At 47.1% G+C, this 19,724-nt stretch overlaps 3 protein-coding genes across 3 annotated transcripts; 2 read left to right on the forward strand and 1 right to left on the reverse strand.

Moving 5' to 3' along the window:
* Positions 1-292: 292 nt before the first annotated feature.
* On the forward strand, positions 293-2,611 carry LOC131271765 (THO complex subunit 1). The gene is made up of 2 exons (XM_058273293.1): positions 293-416; positions 485-2,611. The coding sequence occupies exons 1-2, from the start codon at positions 375-377 to the stop codon at positions 2,525-2,527; spliced, it is 2,085 nt and encodes a 694-aa protein (XP_058129276.1). The 5' UTR covers positions 293-374; the 3' UTR covers positions 2,528-2,611.
* Positions 2,612-3,124: 513 nt separating this feature from the next.
* Positions 3,125-4,514, forward strand: LOC131259346 (dipeptidase 2). The gene is made up of 2 exons (XM_058260814.1): positions 3,125-3,934; positions 3,993-4,514. Exons 1-2 carry the CDS (start codon positions 3,125-3,127, stop codon positions 4,512-4,514), a joined length of 1,332 nt encoding a protein of 443 aa, XP_058116797.1.
* A 977-nt stretch (positions 4,515-5,491) lies between these two features.
* On the reverse strand, positions 5,492-10,592 carry LOC131260544 (zinc finger C2HC domain-containing protein 1C). The gene is made up of 5 exons (XM_058262295.1): positions 10,446-10,592; positions 8,018-8,578; positions 7,488-7,578; positions 6,697-6,911; positions 5,492-6,601 (listed from the first exon to the last, which is right to left on the reverse strand). Exons 1-5 carry the CDS (start codon positions 10,590-10,592, stop codon positions 5,906-5,908), a joined length of 1,710 nt encoding a protein of 569 aa, XP_058118278.1. The 3' UTR covers positions 5,492-5,905.
* Between the last annotated feature and the right edge of the window lie 9,132 nt (positions 10,593-19,724).

Consider the following 19,724-nt stretch of genomic DNA (forward strand, 5'->3'; position numbering starts at 1 on the left):
GTGCCATGTATTTTGACAGCTTTGAGCGTCGATTTATGTGCGTCGATAATATCGGGTCGGATTCTACATGAGAACAGCTTTGCCTGCTTTTTATTTGAACCAATTGAGATAAGCTAGAGTGAAAATATTTTGCCTTTAAGTTAGAGCTTGTGTATGGATCGTATAAATCCTGTAAATTAAAAAAAATACTGTGCGCAATGAGGTTTTAAAATTTAACATCTTGACTAGGTACCCTCTTTTTCTTCGTGCTTGGGATTGAAGAGGCAAACTGTCATCAAAGCAAAGCTTGAATTGTTTACATTGAAAGTACATTTACTATCAATCTGGAACGCCGCTACAAGTTAGTGAAATTATAGCAAACAAGTGGCCGGGAAATGAGTTCATCAAATTTTCTAGTGCTATTGAAAGCATTTTCCGTAAGTTAAAAGTGAAAGACGAGTTTAACTGCTACTACTTACCCGTGCACCATTGATTCATTCGTTAGGAATCGCTGAAGCGTGCGTTCAAAGAGGACGACATCGAATTGCTGAAGGCGGAATATGATGCCGCGCGTGCCAGCGATAACGATAAAAAGACGGCACTACATCAGGCGTTTCGAGATATGTTGCTCACGAAAACGGAGGACATCCCTGCCATCGAGCGGTTTATCAGCTTCGCCGTCACATCCTGCCGCAAGGATATGACGGTCGCGACGATGCCGGTGGTACTTCTGGGGGACATCTTCGATGCGGTAACATTAGATCGGGCCGAGAAAATCTTTACGTACGTTGAGAACAATGTGGCCATTTGGAAGGAAGAATTTTTCTTCACCGCTTGCAAACACAATCTGCTTCGTATGTGCAACGATTTGTTACGGCGGTTGTCCCGCTCGCAAAACACAGTTTTCTGTGGACGGATACTGCTGTTCTTGGCCAAGTTTTTCCCATTCTCCGAGCGCAGCGGCTTGAACATCATATCGGAGTTTAACCTGGAGAATATCACCGAGTACGGCATGGAAGGGAATGAAATGACACTCGAACAGCTGTCTGCAGGCAGTGAGGTAGAGGACGATGCGAAGACGGAAGATGAGAAACTCAAGATTGACTACAATCTGTACTGCAAGTTTTGGGCGTTACAAGATTTTTTCCGCAACCCAAATCAGTGCTACAACAAAGTCCAATGGAAAACATTTGCCACCCATGCCGGCAGTGTATTGGCGGCGTTCATTAGCTTCAAGCTGGAAGAGCATCGTGCATCGAGTGTTAGTACGAAGGCACCCGAAGGATCCGCCGCGACCGACGATCGTATGGAGGAGGACCAAATCCGTGAATCGGGACATTTCTTCGCTAAATTCCTTACCAATCCGAAGCTGCTTTCGTTACAGCTTTCCGATTCGAACTTCCGACGCTCAGTGTTGGTACAGTTTCTCATTCTGTTCCAGTACCTCAATTCTACGGTGAAGTTCAAGGCCGAGACGCACATCCTCACGCAAGCACAGAGCGATTGGTTGAAGGAAACCGAAACGGTAGTGTACCGGTTGATCGAGGAGTCTCCTCCAAATGGAAAAAAGTTTGCCACTACCGTGCGGCACATGCTGACACGCGAGGAACTGTGGAACAGCTGGAAGAATGAGGGTTGCAAAGAGTTCAAGCGTCCGGAAGCGGTGCTAGAAGAAGGCTCGTCTACCACAGCAACAACCAGCTCGGGTTCTGGAGCGGCCCCAGCGGTAACGGCTTCTAGTGGTCGTCCTCCGGCCAAACGACCCCGTCGACCGTTGGGAGACCTGATTCGGGACGCAACAAAACAGGGCAAGTTTTACATGGGCAACCAGGAAATAACGCGCCTGTGGAACCTTTGTCCGGACAATTTGCAGGCATGCAAGGGTACGGATAGAAATTTTCTACCATCTCTCGAGTCTTACCTAGAGAATCCGAAAGAAAAACAGGACCCTTCGTTCGAGTGGCGCGCGCTACGTTTGCTTGCCCGTCAATCGCCTCACTTCTTCACGCTGTTCAACACACCCTCGTACAAGGTGTCCGACTACCTCGAGAGCGTTCGCAAGAAGATCCAGAAGGACAAGCTCGACATCAAACTGGAAAATGCAATCAAAGAGGAAACAGCACCCCAATCCACAGAACAGACGGAAGCCGAAGGTGAGGGACTGGTTGGGGATGAGGAACACGAGCAGATGGAAACGGAACTGTTGAAGACAGAGCAGCTGACGCCGGAAGATAAAAACACCCACAAAACGCTTGCGGTGAGCAAGGAGCAGCTTTCCGAGCTGGCACCGAGCATCGGAAAGGACTGGAAGAAGCTAGCCACTAAGCTTGGGTATAGTGCCGACGAGATCCAGTACTTTGAGTCGGAAAATGCCACTGTGGTGGACCAGTGCTGCCATTTGTTGACACTCTGGTTCGACGACGACATGGATGCAAGTCTGGACAACTTGGCGTACATTCTGGAGGGTTTGGAAATGATGCCTGCAGCCGATGCGGTCAAGCAAATGATTGCACTACTTAGTGATAAGGCTGAGGATGTATCAGAGTGAGCTCACTAAGGTGGCCAATATTCGGCTTGTATCATTTCCTATAGATGTCGGTAAAATAAATGTCGTTTCCATAAATTCCTAAAAACATAATCTTGGTTTGTTCGCACAGTGTTTTAAAAACTGAACGAGAAGCATTAATCAATTTCAAATCTTCACCTGGTTTTACATCTTTTTCCATTTCTGAATGCAATAGGAATTAGTTTGACTAACCAATAGTTAACGGTACATTCAAATTCCATTCGTAAGCTGTTTCGTATTCATAGGAAAACTTCATCCTGGCAAGAGGTAAGGACATTTTTCGTGGAGAAACTGCGCATGTCCCGCAGCTTGCCTTCATAATCAGTACAAAGACTGTTTTGCATCGTCTCTGAAGGAAAATAATCCATTGCATTTTTTCAAACGAACATCTGCCACTGAAAGAAATTTACACTAGACCAGTGGATTCCAAAAGCAATCGTACTAAAATGTTCTTCCGATGGTGATGGTGAGCTCGGAGTGCTTGTATTTAGAATTCTAGTCACGTTAAGTAAGGAGTTTTACCAGCACGGAGCTGCGTAGTGGTTCGTTGTCTTCACTAACCCGCTACACGGCAGTACGATGAATACAACGCCTATGCCAAACGTGGACTTTATGGAGCTCCATCCGGTGCATCAGCATCCGGCCGGTTGCAAGCAGCACTGCTTCGTGTTCACCGAGATAGCGGACATTGAGCTACCGCCGGAAATCACCAAGTACCCGGAGAAGATAAAGAACGGGAGCATTCATTCGTACACGAAGGAGAGCATTTCACCACCCCCGCCAAAACTGGCCAAAGATCGCCGGAGTCGCAAGATAATCGCCCTCGTGTCGGGCCTACTGGTATGTGTGGCACTTGCGGCCGGTATCCCGCTCGGATTGCAGCTCCGTTCGTCCTCGCTGCTCGAGGCCCGCCTGGCCTTCATCAGGCGTCTGCTGGTGGAGTCACCGTTGGTGGAGGGATATTGGGCACCACCGATGGGTGCGAATTTTAGTAAAAGTTTCGCAGAAGTGAAGAGTGGCATGGTCGGTGCACTGCTGTGGCCCATCGCGGTTCCTTGTGCCGCCCAGTATCTGGATGCGGTGCAGCTCACTCTGGAGGGGTTGGATGAAGCGAGGCGATTGGTAGGCAAAAATGGGGATATGGCGGTGGTGGAGAATGCGGACGAAATGGAGCAGGCGCACACGGAAGGTAAACTGGCCATCCTGTTCGGGCTGGAAGGTGGACATACGCTAGGCTCGAGTTTGGCCGTACTTCGCTCGATGTACTCTCTGGGCGCTAGGTTCGTTTCCTTAACTGGCGTTGGTTGCACGACTCCTTGGGCCAGTGCTTCGATAAGGAACGATTTCTTCGACGAAAATCTCCCTTCCACGTTGACCAACTTTGGCGAGGTAAGGTATAACAAGAGGGACGCTAAGGTCCATCGACTAACCCGAATGCCTTTCGTAGGTGATCATCCAGGAAATGAACCGGCTGGGTATGTTGGTGGAAATTTCCCGACTCTCCGAACCAGCCATGATGGTCGCACTGAACGTCGCCAAAGCACCGCTTCTGCTCTCCAATGCGCTTCCTTCGTCGATGGCCTGCAATGGAACGACGGCAGCCGTGCCGGACCACATCCTGAGCGCTCTGTCCCAGAACGGCGGAGTGTTGATGCTGAACGTGGAACGATGCGGCGACAAACCGATGTCGCTGAAGGATGCCATAACGGCCATCAACTACATACGCGCTATTGCCGGGGTGGAGCACGTGGGGCTCAGTGGGTCGCCTAAGAACTACCCGATGCTGCTGGCCGAACTGGCACGGGATCGACTGTGGGGCTCGGTTGCCATCAAGAAGCTGGTTGGGGGGAACATTGTGCGAGTGCTGAGGGAGGTCGAAACGAACAAGAACCGGTTGCCGCTGTCCGAAGACTGGATACCGCTCGAGTCCATCGAAGGCAACGCGTACTGTCGGTATCCAGAGACGTAAGGGAAGCTTACGCAGGAGCTTTTTTGTGTGCTGCGTCCGGATACGGCACAGTATATCCGGGTAACTCTCTTTTTCCTCCTCTTTTGTCATTGACAAAACCCACGTGTTGGGAATCGAATACCAGTACTTAAAGTATTACCGTTTTTCACACGAACACAAATACAAACTGTGTGAAAAACAAACGAAAACGATGCAATTCACATAGCCGCTCCATTAAAGGAAAGCTGCAGAAGTTTTAAGTGGAACTCATCCCCTCTAATGGTAGTTACCCTATTTGTTATTAGAAACGTGAGAAAATTTTAGAAAAAACTAGAATTAGCATATCAATATCTTCTGGCAGCACATCATTTGAATCACCTCTACAGAGTATGTCGTTTCCATTTCATTGCTGTAGTTTCATTTTGTTGCTTTCATCTGTAGTACCTAGTGTGAATATTATGAAAACTATTAGAAACAAAGTCCGTTGCGATATAGATAAATACAATTGGAAACGTCGTTCCGAAAGAACCTGCAGACGGTTCTCCGAACGTTGCGCGAACTGGCAGTTAGTGTTGGACCATTTGAATGAGGACCGAAAAAGTCCGAAGGTGTCCCACGGGAGGGATGGGAGTTTGAAGGGACAAATTAGTTGGAGAAGTTTTTTTTTTAAAGAGATTTGTAAGGACATTGAGGATTGGAACAATTGGAACTAAGAAGAAAAGGAAATGTGGATCAAAAAATAAAACCTTTTGCTTCTCGTATTGTGTTCGTAGTGCTGGCGTACAAAACAAATACTATATTTACGATTACATTCGAGGGTCACGGCCCTTCGTAAAAAGTTCTTATCTAATAAAGAATATTAAAATATAAATGTTTTAATTAACAACCTAACCCTTGTCGCGTGCGGTTTAAAAGAAGAAGACTTTATTTTCATTATGTGTTTTTACGGTTTTATTGATTCTCATAAATACACAAATTTTCATTTTTGTTTTGCATCTTGTCGTCACACACACAGCCATGTCGTATAGTATTTGCGCGTTAGGGGTTTTTTATATGTTGCATGCTCTTTTGTTTATTGTTTGTTAAGCACTTCGATAAAAAGACGGTTTTTATTTCTTGTTCGATCTTTCGTGTTTCGTGGGTTAGTATGGCATGATGATTATCAGTTTCATCGTTTCGTGTACTTTTCTTTCGGTTTCAGGTGAGTATTCGGTCGATTTTCCACAACAGGTTGTACCATCCCTTCAGGCATCTGACTTTTTTGTTCATAAACTAAAATTTTGCTCTAAAATTTCAATCGTTCCAAAGGTACGAAACGGACGGTAGGTAGTAGTAAATTAGTAAAAAAAAAAATACATGCAATAATAAATGCTTGATGAGAGTGGCCTGCCATTTCCACTCCGGGAAAGTGTTCAGTATCTTCGCCCGGTCGAGGCCGCCTTCGGTTTCGGTTTCGGTTTGTTATGCAGCATCGTGGCACATTTTGGGATGTGCCGATCGGCGGCGGTCTGATTGAAGCGGCGCGAACAGTGCGGACATTGGACGTAGTCTGGATTCTCGGACGGTGGCGGCGGTGGTAGATCGGACAGCTTGCCACCCTTCGCCAGATGGGCCTTCAGTTCCTTTGCGGCCCGGATGGTGGCAATGAATTCTTCGTGCTTTTTTCGCCAGTTGCTCTGCTTGTTGCCACCGCCGGCCGCCACTTGTCCGGCAGACGCGACCGCCGGAGCTAGTTGCGTGGATGGCTTTCGAGCTTGCGCAGTGACGGAAGTCTTCTTTCCTCTGAGGACGTACTTTTCCGCATCCGTTCCCTGCACGCGGTGCTTCGTGGCGTCGAACACCTTGCGCTTTTTCGACTTCGTCTTCTGGCAGATTATCCGGTGCTTCTCGATCCGGTCGTCGGCAAAGTTGCGAGAGCAAATTTCACACCGTGTCAAGCCATCGGGCACTGGTTCGTTGGCGAGCGACGTTGCTGAAAGCATACTGCCACCATTCGCCGACGCCTTCCGCACCGAACCTGCCGAACTGACAGGACTTGGCTGCGTTACGGTACGCGACGGCCCGTTGGATTTTACCGGCCCAACAAATCGTGACGGCGCGGTGCCCGACTGAAAATGGAGATGAACCAAAAGGAATTGATTGATATTTTTATTTCTAAATTCAAACGACAAATGAAAAAGAAAAACAAAAAATCGTAGCTTACTTTGGCGGATCCGTTCGTGGATCGTGGAGTCGAAGCAGCCGACGTAGCCGTTGTTGTGGTTACCGAAGGCTTTCTGGTCGCTTTTTGAACAGACGAGTTTGGCAACGTCCTCGATGAGCCATTGCTTCGTGGTGTTTTCGCCGGAACATAGTTTCCGTTGGGGGAATGGATGTGATTTGTTGAATTTACTAAATCGCCTTCGAGTGACATCGTGTCTGGAAAAGGATAACAAACAAATTGATTAACGAATTAACAAAAAGTGCTCGCGTGGCAGACGCTTGGCATGCTTGGATATAATAAACCATGGTGGTTTTACGAGAACAAAATGCCGGCTTGAACTATTCGCTTTTAGGGCACAATAATGTAATTGAAAGTTTACTCTCCACGATGAAAACGAGGAGAAGGATGCCTCAATTTGTCTGCTATTGCAAGACTCATTCGTCAAAATAAAACCCAAACCCACACCCAACCAACCATGTACGGAAGCTTTACACAATTCGAACGTAGCAGAACCCCGTGTGTTCGTTACGTAGCACGGGGTAGTAAATAACACAAAAAGGGTGAACCTCCCCCTGTCCAGGACAACCTGGCGGCCCGGCAAATGCAGCAGAACCGTTCTGCCAAAAGGGAAAACCTTTCCCCGATATGTTAATCGATTTTTGTGTAGCCGTGCACACGTGCACGTCAAGCGGCTCCGATACCAAGGAACGAGTGCACATGTTTGATTCCGAACCGGGGGGAAGGGGGCCGGTGGAAAGGGCATAATTGACCAACGATCGATTGTTACTTACCTGGAAACTTTTCCAGCTCCAGAAAATTATCGTTGTCATCGGCTTCTGCCTCGGCCTGCAAGGTTTCACCGGAATTGCTACCACGGGAGCCCTGAGGGAAAAAGCGTGGAAAACATGACAATGAATAAAACCTCGTTAGCCGGTCTCAGTGTGAAGCCAATGGTAAGATCACTTTAAAATGGGAATGGGTCCGAATAACAGATTTAGCAGTTGTTTAATTTTGAAAAATATATAAACCATATTCAAATGTTTATATTCGAACTAGTGTTTTCCGATTATCTCTCATAGTACTATAAAATAATAAAAAAGAATCATAAATATTAAAAGACTACATCAAAAGGACACCAATGGATTGATAATTTTCAATGCTATGAGTATGTGTTTAACTAAATAATAAAATGAATCTATTTCCATATAACGTAATCCAATAAGTCTTAATTAAAATACTGGTAAAAATTCTGGTACAATATTCTGGCTTACAATAAACAGTTCAACATCCCTGGCAAGGGATCCCTTTTTTCCGAACCTACCTGCAAGCCCACGTTGCTGTCCTGTTGGCGCAAATTCTGACCACGTTGGCTCGGCGGCTGCTGCTGCATCAAGCGGGGCCGGGAGTTGGCCGATATCGGCGGGACACGTGTTTTATTGTTTAGCCCTGCCTTGGCCACACCCCGGGAAAGCGATCCATCGGCGAGACCACCATTGCTGGCGCTGTTATTGCCGTTGACGGTGTAGTTGCCATTGGTAGCAGCCGCCGCCGCCGCCGTCATCGTCGTCGTTGCGATTCCTGTCGCTGTCGTTTTCGTTTGGATCGGCTGCAGCGGGTAGCTCTTGTCGATGCCGGCCACCCGGTGGCGCCGTTCGTCGAACATTTGGCGCACCTTGCCCGCACCGAGCGTGGACGAGAGGGTGGTGGCGTTGAGACGCTCGGATAGCTCGACCGTTGCACTTGCCGCGCTGTTTGTGGTGGTGCGCCCATTGGACGACGTAACCACCGATGCCGCCGTCGTCGTCGTCGTGGTCGTTCGGGTGGCAATCTGGTCGATTTTCCGTTGGTCACGTTCCTGCTGCTGGCGCTGCTGAAAGCGCATCTGCGAAGCAAGGAGGAAAGCGAGCGTTAGATGATTCCACAAAACGAGTGCATCGATTCGCTGCCACCGCTTTGGCCAACAGTTCACAGTACAGCACAAGCACGACAGGATAAGCCTTTGGTCTATCGAACAACTAGGACACAGAACTCTTCCATCTCCGCTACCTTCTTAACGATATTTTCATATCGATTAGTGAAACTCTCGATAATGTCACCGTAATCCAGCGACTTCAGCTTCATGTTGCGTTTTCGGGCGGGGCTTCTCACACTGCGAACAGGGCTTGGCCAGGCACACATACACCGACGCGGGTCTCAAAAGGGCGTTCGAATCCCTGCAGGGCACATCCACGACTGAGCGACCGAATCAAAACAAACCATCCACAAACCGTACCGATGAACGAAACACCGTTGCATAGTGTCTTCACCCCTTACCCGACAACCCCTCCCCGCTCCCATCGTTGCCCCAACAGGATCTAAATAAGGAATCAAAAACAAAAAGAAAAAACAAGGAAAATCCGGTGGATCGTTAATGCCATCACCACCACCAGCGCACCCCAAGCCAATGTTGCACATTTCCAAACAGGAAGGCTAACGAAAACTGGGGTAGATTTATTTATAGTCCTTCCTCCGGACCCCAACCCCAACGTGGCCAAAGCCCCCGGGGGCTGCACCGGTGACGGTGGAAGCAATTTATGCAATAAGGAGCACGCGCCAGCATTGTTTGGGTCGGTCGCTGGGCACCTCGCGCCAAGAACGAGGTTACGGGCGAGGAGAAAAATAAAACACAAAACTCCCTAAAGCAGAAGCAGAAGGGTTTCCCGCCATTCGCCGGCCAAAACCGGGAGCTAGAAATCGAAAGCGATGCGAACGTAACATACACACTCACGGAAAGACACGCAACCCTAGCCCCCTTAGGTGGTGGAGGAAACGGAGTCCTGTCGCTGCCATTGCCAGCGTCGCTTTCCCTCGTACCCTCACATCCTGTCTCATGTGCAAGCGAAAGGACACTCGTGTAGAGCGGACTGAAATGGATAAAAAAAAAAACAGAAACACCAAATCATGATGACACCATACCGACCGTAGGATGGGTAATGGCCTCGTGGATAATAACATCAGGGTTTGGCCTTCGGCGAGGACGGTTCCCTTGACGGAAGGACGCTGAGGGTACGACCGATCGATGGAGAACGTGTTGGTCACCCGGGAAGGACAACGGAATGGGTGTTTGATGTGTTTCATTTACACGAAAGTTCAAAATCCCCCTGGCCATATTTTTTGTGGGCGGTAATGGGCTGTAATAGATTTGTTCTCACTCTATGATAACTTTTGAAAACTGGTACAGTTGGCTGCACGATACTTTTGGGGGAGGAGACAAAAATTATTAAAAAAATAATTTCCAGACGGTGTTATGGACACTTTATTTTTTATTTGGACAACAACTTTGCTAAAGTCTTTCATACAGTTCCCAGTTCCCAGTCAATAATGTTCGATTAATTGTGGGTCTTACTGTAGACCATCAATAAATAAGGTCTCAATGTTGACCACGCACGAAACCAAAATAATTGAGTTTAGTGATTCAAACGATAAGTCGGTAGTGTCAATGAACTTAGAAAATTCAAGACATCAACAATGTCGCATCTTAGGATCATCATTATGAATTAAGAAACCATCTACATTCTAATTCAAGCTATTTCAACCAGAAGATTGATTAAATGGCCGATTGGTCCTTTAAAACATAAACAATTCACTTGGACTGCCACCAATTTCATGGATCACTAATAAAATGGCATTGGGAACATACCTTACGGTATAAGTATGTCCCAATAGATATGCATTGTATCAGGAATTCTAACATCTTCAGCTGCACTTACGTCAAAGGCCCGTAATGGCAGGCGACCCAGGGCCTCGAGTAAACTGCGGCCAGTCCAGGAATCATCCAGGCTAACGCTCACCGCCCCACTCACAATCGTTCCGCGGACCGGCAGAGGGTCCGGCTTAGGTGCACTTCCGTGTGGCATAAGACGACCACTTCACGGCGAGAATTTTCACGATGCCCCTTTCCAAGAGGGCAGCTCCCGGGATCACCAGCAGTGACACAACATGCCGAACCTGGGCCCTCTGGCGTACTGTTGCCCAGAACCGTAACCCGGAGTGTGGTAACACCAGGGCCAACCGAACGTCGACGTCACTCTGTCTATCACGATGTGAACAAATGTTTTTGAGTTCGACGTTCCGACAGGTTTGGTCCGGACAAAGGACGACACATGACATGCCAGGTGATTGCTATCTGGCTGTAAGGGTTCATGGCCGCGGTGCCGGGAGTGAGATTCCTTGAATCATTAATGTGCTGTGTTGAAGGGCAACACGAAGCGGTAAACATGAAGCGGGGAATCCTGCGGACATGTGTGCAGGTGATTTAAATATCGATTGTTCTTCGGAAAGGCGATGGCGTCAACGGGCGTTTTGAGTGGGCACGGAATGGGTGGCGCAGCGCTATGCATGCGATGACGACGGTGCTTTCTCTCAATGGTAGACAATGTTCACCCTTCTGGACACACGTGCATGTCCTCACCATTTGTGCAAAAATCATTCCAATGTAGCCTAATTGCATGGAGATGTAATTCCATCGATTGACTTTGAAAGGTGAACATGGAGATAGGACAGGATTGGAAAAAAGGATAACATATGCTTTCTCTCTGGTCCCATCCGGCGTGCTCCAGGATGCTCCCCAATGGAGGTGATTGGAATAATATTGAATGATTTTTAAGCACTATTCAGTTTCATCCAATCAGCTCCAGTTTTTTTTAAACCAAACCCCCGGCGCTCGGTTAATTGGATAAAAGTCGTTGCTGTCGTACCGTGTTACAATCTCTTGATCCTTTCATGACAGGTTCAGGCAGAACGATGGCAACGAACTGTTGCGTCGGCCTACGGACGACGTTAACTTGTTGCAGGTCGTTGCAGTGGATCTGATTCATTTTAATTGAGTTCAGGTGTTGGTTGATGATTTTCTCACCAGCGTACACCAGCACCAACGGTCGGGTTCTAACAAGCAATGTAATAGGAGCTAGATTCTCTTAGCCATCCCATGGTAGGGAATATGACTTGCAGTACTCATAACTTCTTCTAACCAAGACCAAGAAGAGAAATGAAATACGATAGTCAAGTTGCGCTTACGTCAGTGTTAATATATTCCACTTTCCAAATTATTAAATCAAATCTACACATTTCCTTTCCGGTTGTAGCGCACGCTGTCATTGTAGTCGCGTATTTAATATGCATGTACCGCCTTTTCCATTGGCAAGATTTTGCGAATAACCATCTGTTTAACTTTTGATTCAACACAAGCCACAAGTTGGGTCGTTTTTGGCGGCCGAAACGAAGGGAATTTTGGAGCCCACACCGGGGAGCTGTCTGATAGGAACGATAGCGACTAATTAGATGTTTAGTTTCGGGAAATACGAAGTAGAGCGAAGGGAAGGAAATGATGGAGAAAATTATGTAACAGCATATGGCAACGCTCGAGTTTACGTTTCGATTGGTTACAGATTGTTATAACGAACGATTTTACTACCAATACCATTAAAACACAAACTCAGCTTGGTGTGACCATGTAAAAGAGTACCTTATTGCCTTTTTGTGACAATACTATCGCACCAGTGTTCCGAAATTTCATATCTAAAGCAAACGGAACCAAATTGAATAGTCATCAAATAAATATTCCACGCCATTTCCATCCGTCGGATGATGGAATTTCACATCTTTTCCATTCCAATTTCAATACCATTTCGTAAGATTGAAGAGTTTCTCAATCTTATCAATCGCTTACAAATGCTGCCACCAGCCAGTGTCAGCGAAGCATCAAACTGGAAGCAATCCGCTTTTATTAGTTACTGCATTCCTTTCCCGTTTGACTCTGGCGTATCCTCTACTCGCTTCCTTTATTTAAGTCCGTTCATTGTTTTGCTCTGGAGGAATGTCGTTTTGTTTTGTCTCTCCGGGCACGGAAATGGACGGAAATTTATTGTTCGCTGTCTTTTTATATTCTTGCAAAAGGATTCTCTTGCTCGAATCCGGAACACATACTACTTGGGGGGTGTGCTGTGCTTGGAGCGGGAAGCGCGAGGACTATAATCAATTCGGCTAAAATAATCAATATCATCCCTTGTCGTCGCTGATAGTGATGAGCGTGCACAAAATGGACGCGCTTATTGGGGCGGATAGCTTTGCATGGCAATTTTGCTGAACGTCCTTTTGTTACATCGTTTGCATAGCAAACATTATTTTTTTAATTTCTATGAATGAGCAGTTGGCCCATATCGGTACTATCACATTATGTAAAACATTGTCTATTGAATTTCAAACTAACGATTGGTAAACGATTTAACCAATCAAATGAAACCAAATTGATTTTCTCTCTCTCCCGGCTACTTTACGAGTCGTGCGAAAAATCAGAGCTGTGGGCTGATTTCACCAAAGACATTAACAACGTGGGCATAAGATGTTATGGTGCATTTGAAAAATCCATTAAACCAGAGTTTGGAGTTTGGGTGCCCATGTTTCTACTGTAAAGTGGCCCCGAGGAGCAAACGAGCTTGTTCGCAACGGACCGGTTAGCTCACGTGTAGGCGTTCGACACGTTGGTCAGCAAACTTGCTTCTTGCTCATTGCCGACATTTGCGGTAGGTTACATTCAACATTACCCGCGCACTGAGGTCATTGGATGGACTTCAGTCAGTTTTGGGCATTTAACGCCTCTCGCCATGAGAAAAGAGAACGACGACATCATCACACCCTTCGAAGTTTTCTTGACTTAAAAGGAACTCATGGAAGTGGACAACAACTTCCACGGAGAGCTGTGGTCATTCAATCGCCGATCGTTTACCATATTTAGAGGAACCGTGCGTCCGCATGATTCAGTGCGGTGATTACATTGATGATTGTAAGCCTCGCCGTTTCACCGCCGAGTGTTCATCTTTATCAATTAATGGCCCTCCGAGAGGCGGAACGACCGGACGGACCGTTCCGCCTTTACGGAGGCCAAATTCCTTCCACGATTAACCTTGGTGCAACAATCGATTCACTGTTGATGCCAACGCTAGCGGCGACATTCGCATTATCTCTAGATTGCACCGTGCGGAAATAAAAATTCTACGTCTTGATGAAACACGCTGCAATGTTAAGATTGTGCAAGAACATGAAAGAGTTTTGTTTATTATGGATTGTAATAAAAATAGACCAAGAAAGAGGAGAAGGAAAACGGAAAGATATTTAGTTAATTGTTACAACCATGTACATATGTATGATCCACCAGACCGTAGCCAAGAACATATCGGGAAACTAATTAATTGTCTCGATGGATCCATAAAAAAATGGGGACCCCACTCCGGACAAACGCCCCAAACGGGTAGGCTGAAGGGAAAACAAGCTAGATTCAATCATTCCCACGATTTGGGTTGATTTGATGGTGCGATAAAAATGCCTCAACCCCACTGAAGACGTGCACGATCCACAAAGTAACTTCCCGTCAACATCGGCAGTAGTTATCACTATCCATCACACCGATGTGCACATGTGACATGAGAATTGATTTTATCCAACGGCTGTGCGAAGCAGTGGGTGCTTGGTAAACGCCCAAATGTACTGGTCGGGATGTTCCTTGTAGGAAATAAACCACAGTCCCGCGAATGTCAAGGCCAGCACCGTGCACGCGGTGTGCCGCTATCGACCGTAAATCTAGCGTCACCCTCGGCAATCCATTTTCCTACTACGACCACAGCGTCATCAATATACGATGCTGCCGGAATGGGAGAAAACAATTTCTGCAGCCAGTTTGATGGGCGATAAAGTGCATATGATTTACTCCACGGCTGTTATGACGGATAGCATAGCTTCTAGGCGAGATTTATTTCCGCTTTTATGTGGTAAAATCTTCAGTTTCCATTGCCTGTGGTTTGTGGTAAAATGAAGAAATATTACATCAAAGACAATGCGCATTTAGAAAGAACTTATGCATTCCGAGTGATGTTTTACGTTCGTTCGTACGTTCGACTAAGGTGCATTAACCTTCGCGGTTCGCCCAAAGAACCATTTTCCAGCCAAGCAAATTCAGTGGCCCATTCTGGGGAAGGGTACAGGAAAAGCAACGGTAAGCATCCGCACGACGCATTTGCATGTTGCGCTGTTAAAAATTCACCACATCGTGCGACGATGGAATCGAAACGTGACTAACATTCGTCATCGGTCGTGCCATCCACGATTTCGGGGATGAGTTTTGAGTTTGAGCCAGCGAACCGCGATGGAAATAAATGGTCGCGCTCAAGTGTTGTGGCGCGCAAAAACACCGAAGCGCAATCATTTCTTCACGGAACACTGCCTCTCACCCCCTCCCCGAACGGGAAGAAGATTCCAATGTGGCCGGTGTGTCGGAACCTGACACAGGCAATCGATTGCACCGCGGGGCCAAAGAAAACGACACCCACCTCAACAATGTCTTCCTCGATTCCAAAATAATAACAAGTCGGAATAAAAACACCCTTTTGCTGACGATTCATGCGAGAAGCGACACTGTAATGCTGCTGCTGCTGCTGGGAGAATCAACTTCCGCCTACACGCTCGGAGAATCGGAGCGTTATAATCCGAGGTGGGTTTATGTATTTTACGATTTTCCATTTTTGTCCTTGCTCCAAAACGCGCACCAACCAAGCAATGGTCAGCTTTAAACAAAATTGAAAACCCCCGAAGAGACATTCAAACATTCAACTACGCTGGCCAAGAAAGATAGCTGGCGGGTGAAGTTGCAAATCTATCGCTTCCAGCACTGTGACGTTCGCGTTAAAGGCTGCACTATAAATCACTCCGCTCGGGTGGCAGATTTGTTGTGGGCCCAAGACACCCCCGAACCGAAACCGGTCCCATACCGTACGGCCCGGCACTGGCTGGCGTGAATCATCGGCATCACCGGCGCCGCACCGCAACCATCATCGTCATCGTCGACGAGCGCGCGCGTTTGACGTGCCACGTTTGGGCTTAAGGTCGAGCTTAAAACGGGCAACCAGTTGAGTCAGCACCAGCGCCAGCGAGGTGCGGTAAGGGTGCGCCCGAGGGGGGAGGCGGGACATGACAACGATTGCTAAAAGCAAGACGAAACCGGAATGCTTCGGTTAGGGGCCACGGTTTGCGGTCGCGGGCTACGTAGGAGGATCCCACATTACGCGATCGGGCAACGTTCATCCATCGCTCCGGAGCCATGGGCATGGTGTGCCATTGCGGCCTCCAACGTATAGTGTTCTGTGGTAAGTATAAGGTGACAGAAAAAGTTAGTTTTGCATTATACAAGCGCAACTTGGACGTACTGGAATAAATAGTTCTTTACTTTTGATCGAAGAGTTGGTAAATTGAAAATTTGAATGCTCTATTTAGAACAAATCGAAGAGCTTTAGAGAAGCTGTTGACTCAATACTAGTGTTGTGCTTAATGATTCTTTTGGCGAGATTAATTCATATGAATCTTTCACCTAAGATTTATTCGGATGGATTCATTAATTTTTAGGGATTCGAATCTTGAAACCTTAATGAATCTTCATGAATATTTCATGAATCTATCACGAAAAACGGGGTCCCTCTACCCATTTTTAGATCATCACTTTTCAACCGTTGATGTATCTTTGGGATTCATGAACCTCTCATCCATGGATTTCTAAAATGCAAAGAATCGTTCAGATTCATGAATCTGAATCTGAATTACACAACCCTATTCAGTACCCAATAATAAACACATCAATGTTATACCATGGAGATTGTTAGCCAAAAAGGTGGCCCTTAATTTGCGTCTCACATAAAACTCCCATTGGAAGCTCTCGCTCTCGTTAGCACCACACAACAGGTTTATTGACGTTCGTAAATTTATTGCTTCCAGCGTCGTGCCCACTATCGAGATGAACATGCCACTGGAATCTATGCCACCGTTTGGACCACTTACCTGCATCTGAGCCAACCTTGACGAACCGACGCCGGTAGGTGCACCGGCTCGTACCGCCGCCGTCGGTCCTTGGCTGTCCATTGGGATAGCAGAATCGATGGCCGTTACGTCCCACGCGTTCGGAGTCCTTTCTTTTCCGGGTTAGCTGGGGAATGAAATAACCGGAGGTGCGTGTTAGCTAGGTGTTCATCGTTCAGTGAAATGCTAATACGACAGGAAGTTGGTCGAACATTAAACTCCTTCCGAGCGCTGTATGTCCTTGAGCGGGGAAAAGCCACGGGCTGCGTGGGTCGCTGGGGGTGTATAGGGGATGCGGTGAAATTTGGGCCACCGAAACTCTGGTCGATGCGTTCACCGAGCGCTTGACATCCAAACCTACATAGGCGTGCGCTTCGTGAGCGTGGCCAGATTTTTTTTTTATTTCTTTCGAGGACGTACCCAACTGGTGTGCCACAAGGTGCCCCAAGTAATTAGCTGGGCGTAATTCGATGAAAGCCGAAAAGTTGAAACCAAAGACGAAAAAAAAAATAAACCTCGGGCCGCCAACCACACACCTTCGTCCGCGAGCGGAATGATGTCACGCTTAAATATTATGTGAATCATCGGACCGCACTCCGGAGTGTCGTTTTGGTCCGGTTTCGAGTCGATTTTATAGTCCGTTTATGGATGCGGGCACGATCCCGAATAGGCAAGCTGGCCGCCAACGCCAACCGAGAGCCGAGGCGTTACTGCTGGAACCGGGTGTCGGGAATCGTGCCATCCAGCCGGAAGCGGACAAGGAAGAAAAAAAGGTCATTCGTTCAGTATTGCGATCGCATCGCGCTTTATGGTGTGTTCATATTTAATCTTATTTTTTGTTTATTATTTTTTCAAATCGTGCAATTACCCACACACGACACCAGCTAGGGAGGTTTCCTGCTGGATAGATTTTTGTGTTCCATAATAAATCGACCTCGCCTAAAAGGGGTTCACAACCGTGAACACGACAAAGTTCAGTTAAAAAACGAAACTCCTGTTTTCAAAATGACATCATGGACATCAAGTTGAAAAAAAAAGAAATAGTATGTTTCAAGAAAATGAAGAAAAATAATATTGGAATATTATTTATGCCAATGTTTAAATAAACTATTATGACCTAATGAAGAAAAGTTCCACCCAAATTGAAAAGTGTGGTAAACAAAGCAGTTTACTTATCTCAAATTGTTTTCAACAGATGGAACAGTTTTTAGATACGCCCAATTGGATTTATAACAGCCACGAAAAGAAAGATACGGTCGCAAAGTTGAAGGTAAAAAATCTTCCATCTAGCGGCGTGGGAGAAGGTGTTCGAAATGTTGACGGGCGCGCTTTTTGGCACCGGACTGTTGCGCCCCTCCGCTCGCACCTTACCCGCCTTGAAAGTGTTCCTCCTCGGCAAAGGCGACACAGACGGGAAACGGTGCGATGGCCGCAAGGACAACTCCTCCAACGGCGGTTCCCGGTTCCGGGAGCGTGTAGGTGTATGGGGCCGACGGTGGGTAAACTCATTTCCGTGACCGAACGATCGGCAAAACGTAGCAAACATGCCGCTCCCTGCCAAGCCATTGCATTTACCAGCGACACTAATACGGGCGGAAGGTTTGGCTTCCTCGTTTGCACAACAAGCGCCGGTGTCATCTTCCTGCCACAGGATAGTGATGGCAGAAGGGAAGCACTACCGAGTCATGGTCGTTGTGCTCCCCCGGTGGAAGACGTTGACCTAATGGTCGTGCCGTGGAATGCACCGTGATAGTGGCATTCCGTCGGTGAATGCACGATGAAATTAAAGTTTGGGATGGGGAAAGAAATGAAATGTTAGTGAAGTATAGCTAGTGGGAGACGGACCTATGTTTTAGCTTCTTTAGCTTCAAATAGTTTGACATTTTTGTTGCTGCAATTGTAGACCTTTTTAATTTAATTTCCACTTTGATTGCCAATTTCATCACGGGCTGTAAAACGCAACACTTGGAGTTGTTGTGCTAGGCCTACTAGAATCTGCGTTTTTGCCATTATTCATCGGCAGATTGTTGAAAGCTGTTAACCAAGTACGAAATTGAATTCAATCTGATAACGAACTGTACATACGACGTTGGAAATACCAGAAAAGAAATCAAAACTTCATTGGTCAAACATAAACTGTGAGTTTGGAAACTTTTCTTCTTGACTATGAACTTTTAGATTGAATTTTACATTATCGCTTTAAAAACTATGGCAATGTACTTGTTTTTAATTTTTGCTGAGTTTAATGCACCACAATCACTCATCTTAGCTCAATAGAAATGACACACTTTTGATTTATGCGGAATGCAAATGCCTTTCGTACGTACCCGAAGGAAGGGGCGATTGTTCCCCGCAGTGAGTCAGCTTCGGTAAGCTGTTACTCGCAAGCAAGTCCAAGCAAGCAGATGACGCTCCGTCGAGTGTTTCGCGGATGGCAGCGAAGATGCGGGCACCAAATGTAAACACTCAAACACGACGCAAGGGCCACAGAACGGCGGCGTTTTTTATCGTTCAAATTATGCTAGAACAAACGTAACGCCGGGCACAAATTGTGCGGGCAAATAGAAACAACCGTGCGAAGATGCAAAACCCAGACGAATGCCTATCACCGCCGGCTCGCGTGGAAAGATCACAGAGACGCACTGAAACGCGGATGGATTGATGAGTAACGCGATCGGAGGCAAAGCAATGGGCTAACTAAAGGAACAAACAAACAGACGTACCACCGAGACAACACAACGCACTCCAACGAAAACACACTCGCGCCGAACTTTGCTGCTCCAGTGTCGCCGTAGAACTGGCAAAGGGTCCTCACTTGACGAACGTCGCGCACCGCGGAATGGAATGGAGTATAGCACGCACGCACCACATACAATTGCACCGCCTGCCTTGTGTGGCGATGGCTGCCCCGCGAGACGCCTACTGCTTTCTCGTTCGTTCGCGGTTCGCTTGAAAATAAAAAACGGCGTTCCGCGGAAGGTTCGATCGGTTCTGCACGGCGGAGCGCTGGAATCCGCCACTTTGGGGATAACCGTTTTTTCAGTGATCTTTTTATTTTTATTTTCGCGTGCTGGGGCCCATTGGAGTGTGTGTGTGGATGCGAAGCCGGCTGCGTAAGCGGACGTTTAAATATCAAGCGCGCGCTGATCGAT

The sequence above is a fragment of the Anopheles coustani genome, chromosome 3, assembly GCF_943734705.1.
Source record: "Anopheles coustani chromosome 3, idAnoCousDA_361_x.2, whole genome shotgun sequence".
In the NCBI taxonomy this organism is placed as follows: Eukaryota; Metazoa; Arthropoda; class Insecta; order Diptera; family Culicidae; genus Anopheles; species Anopheles coustani.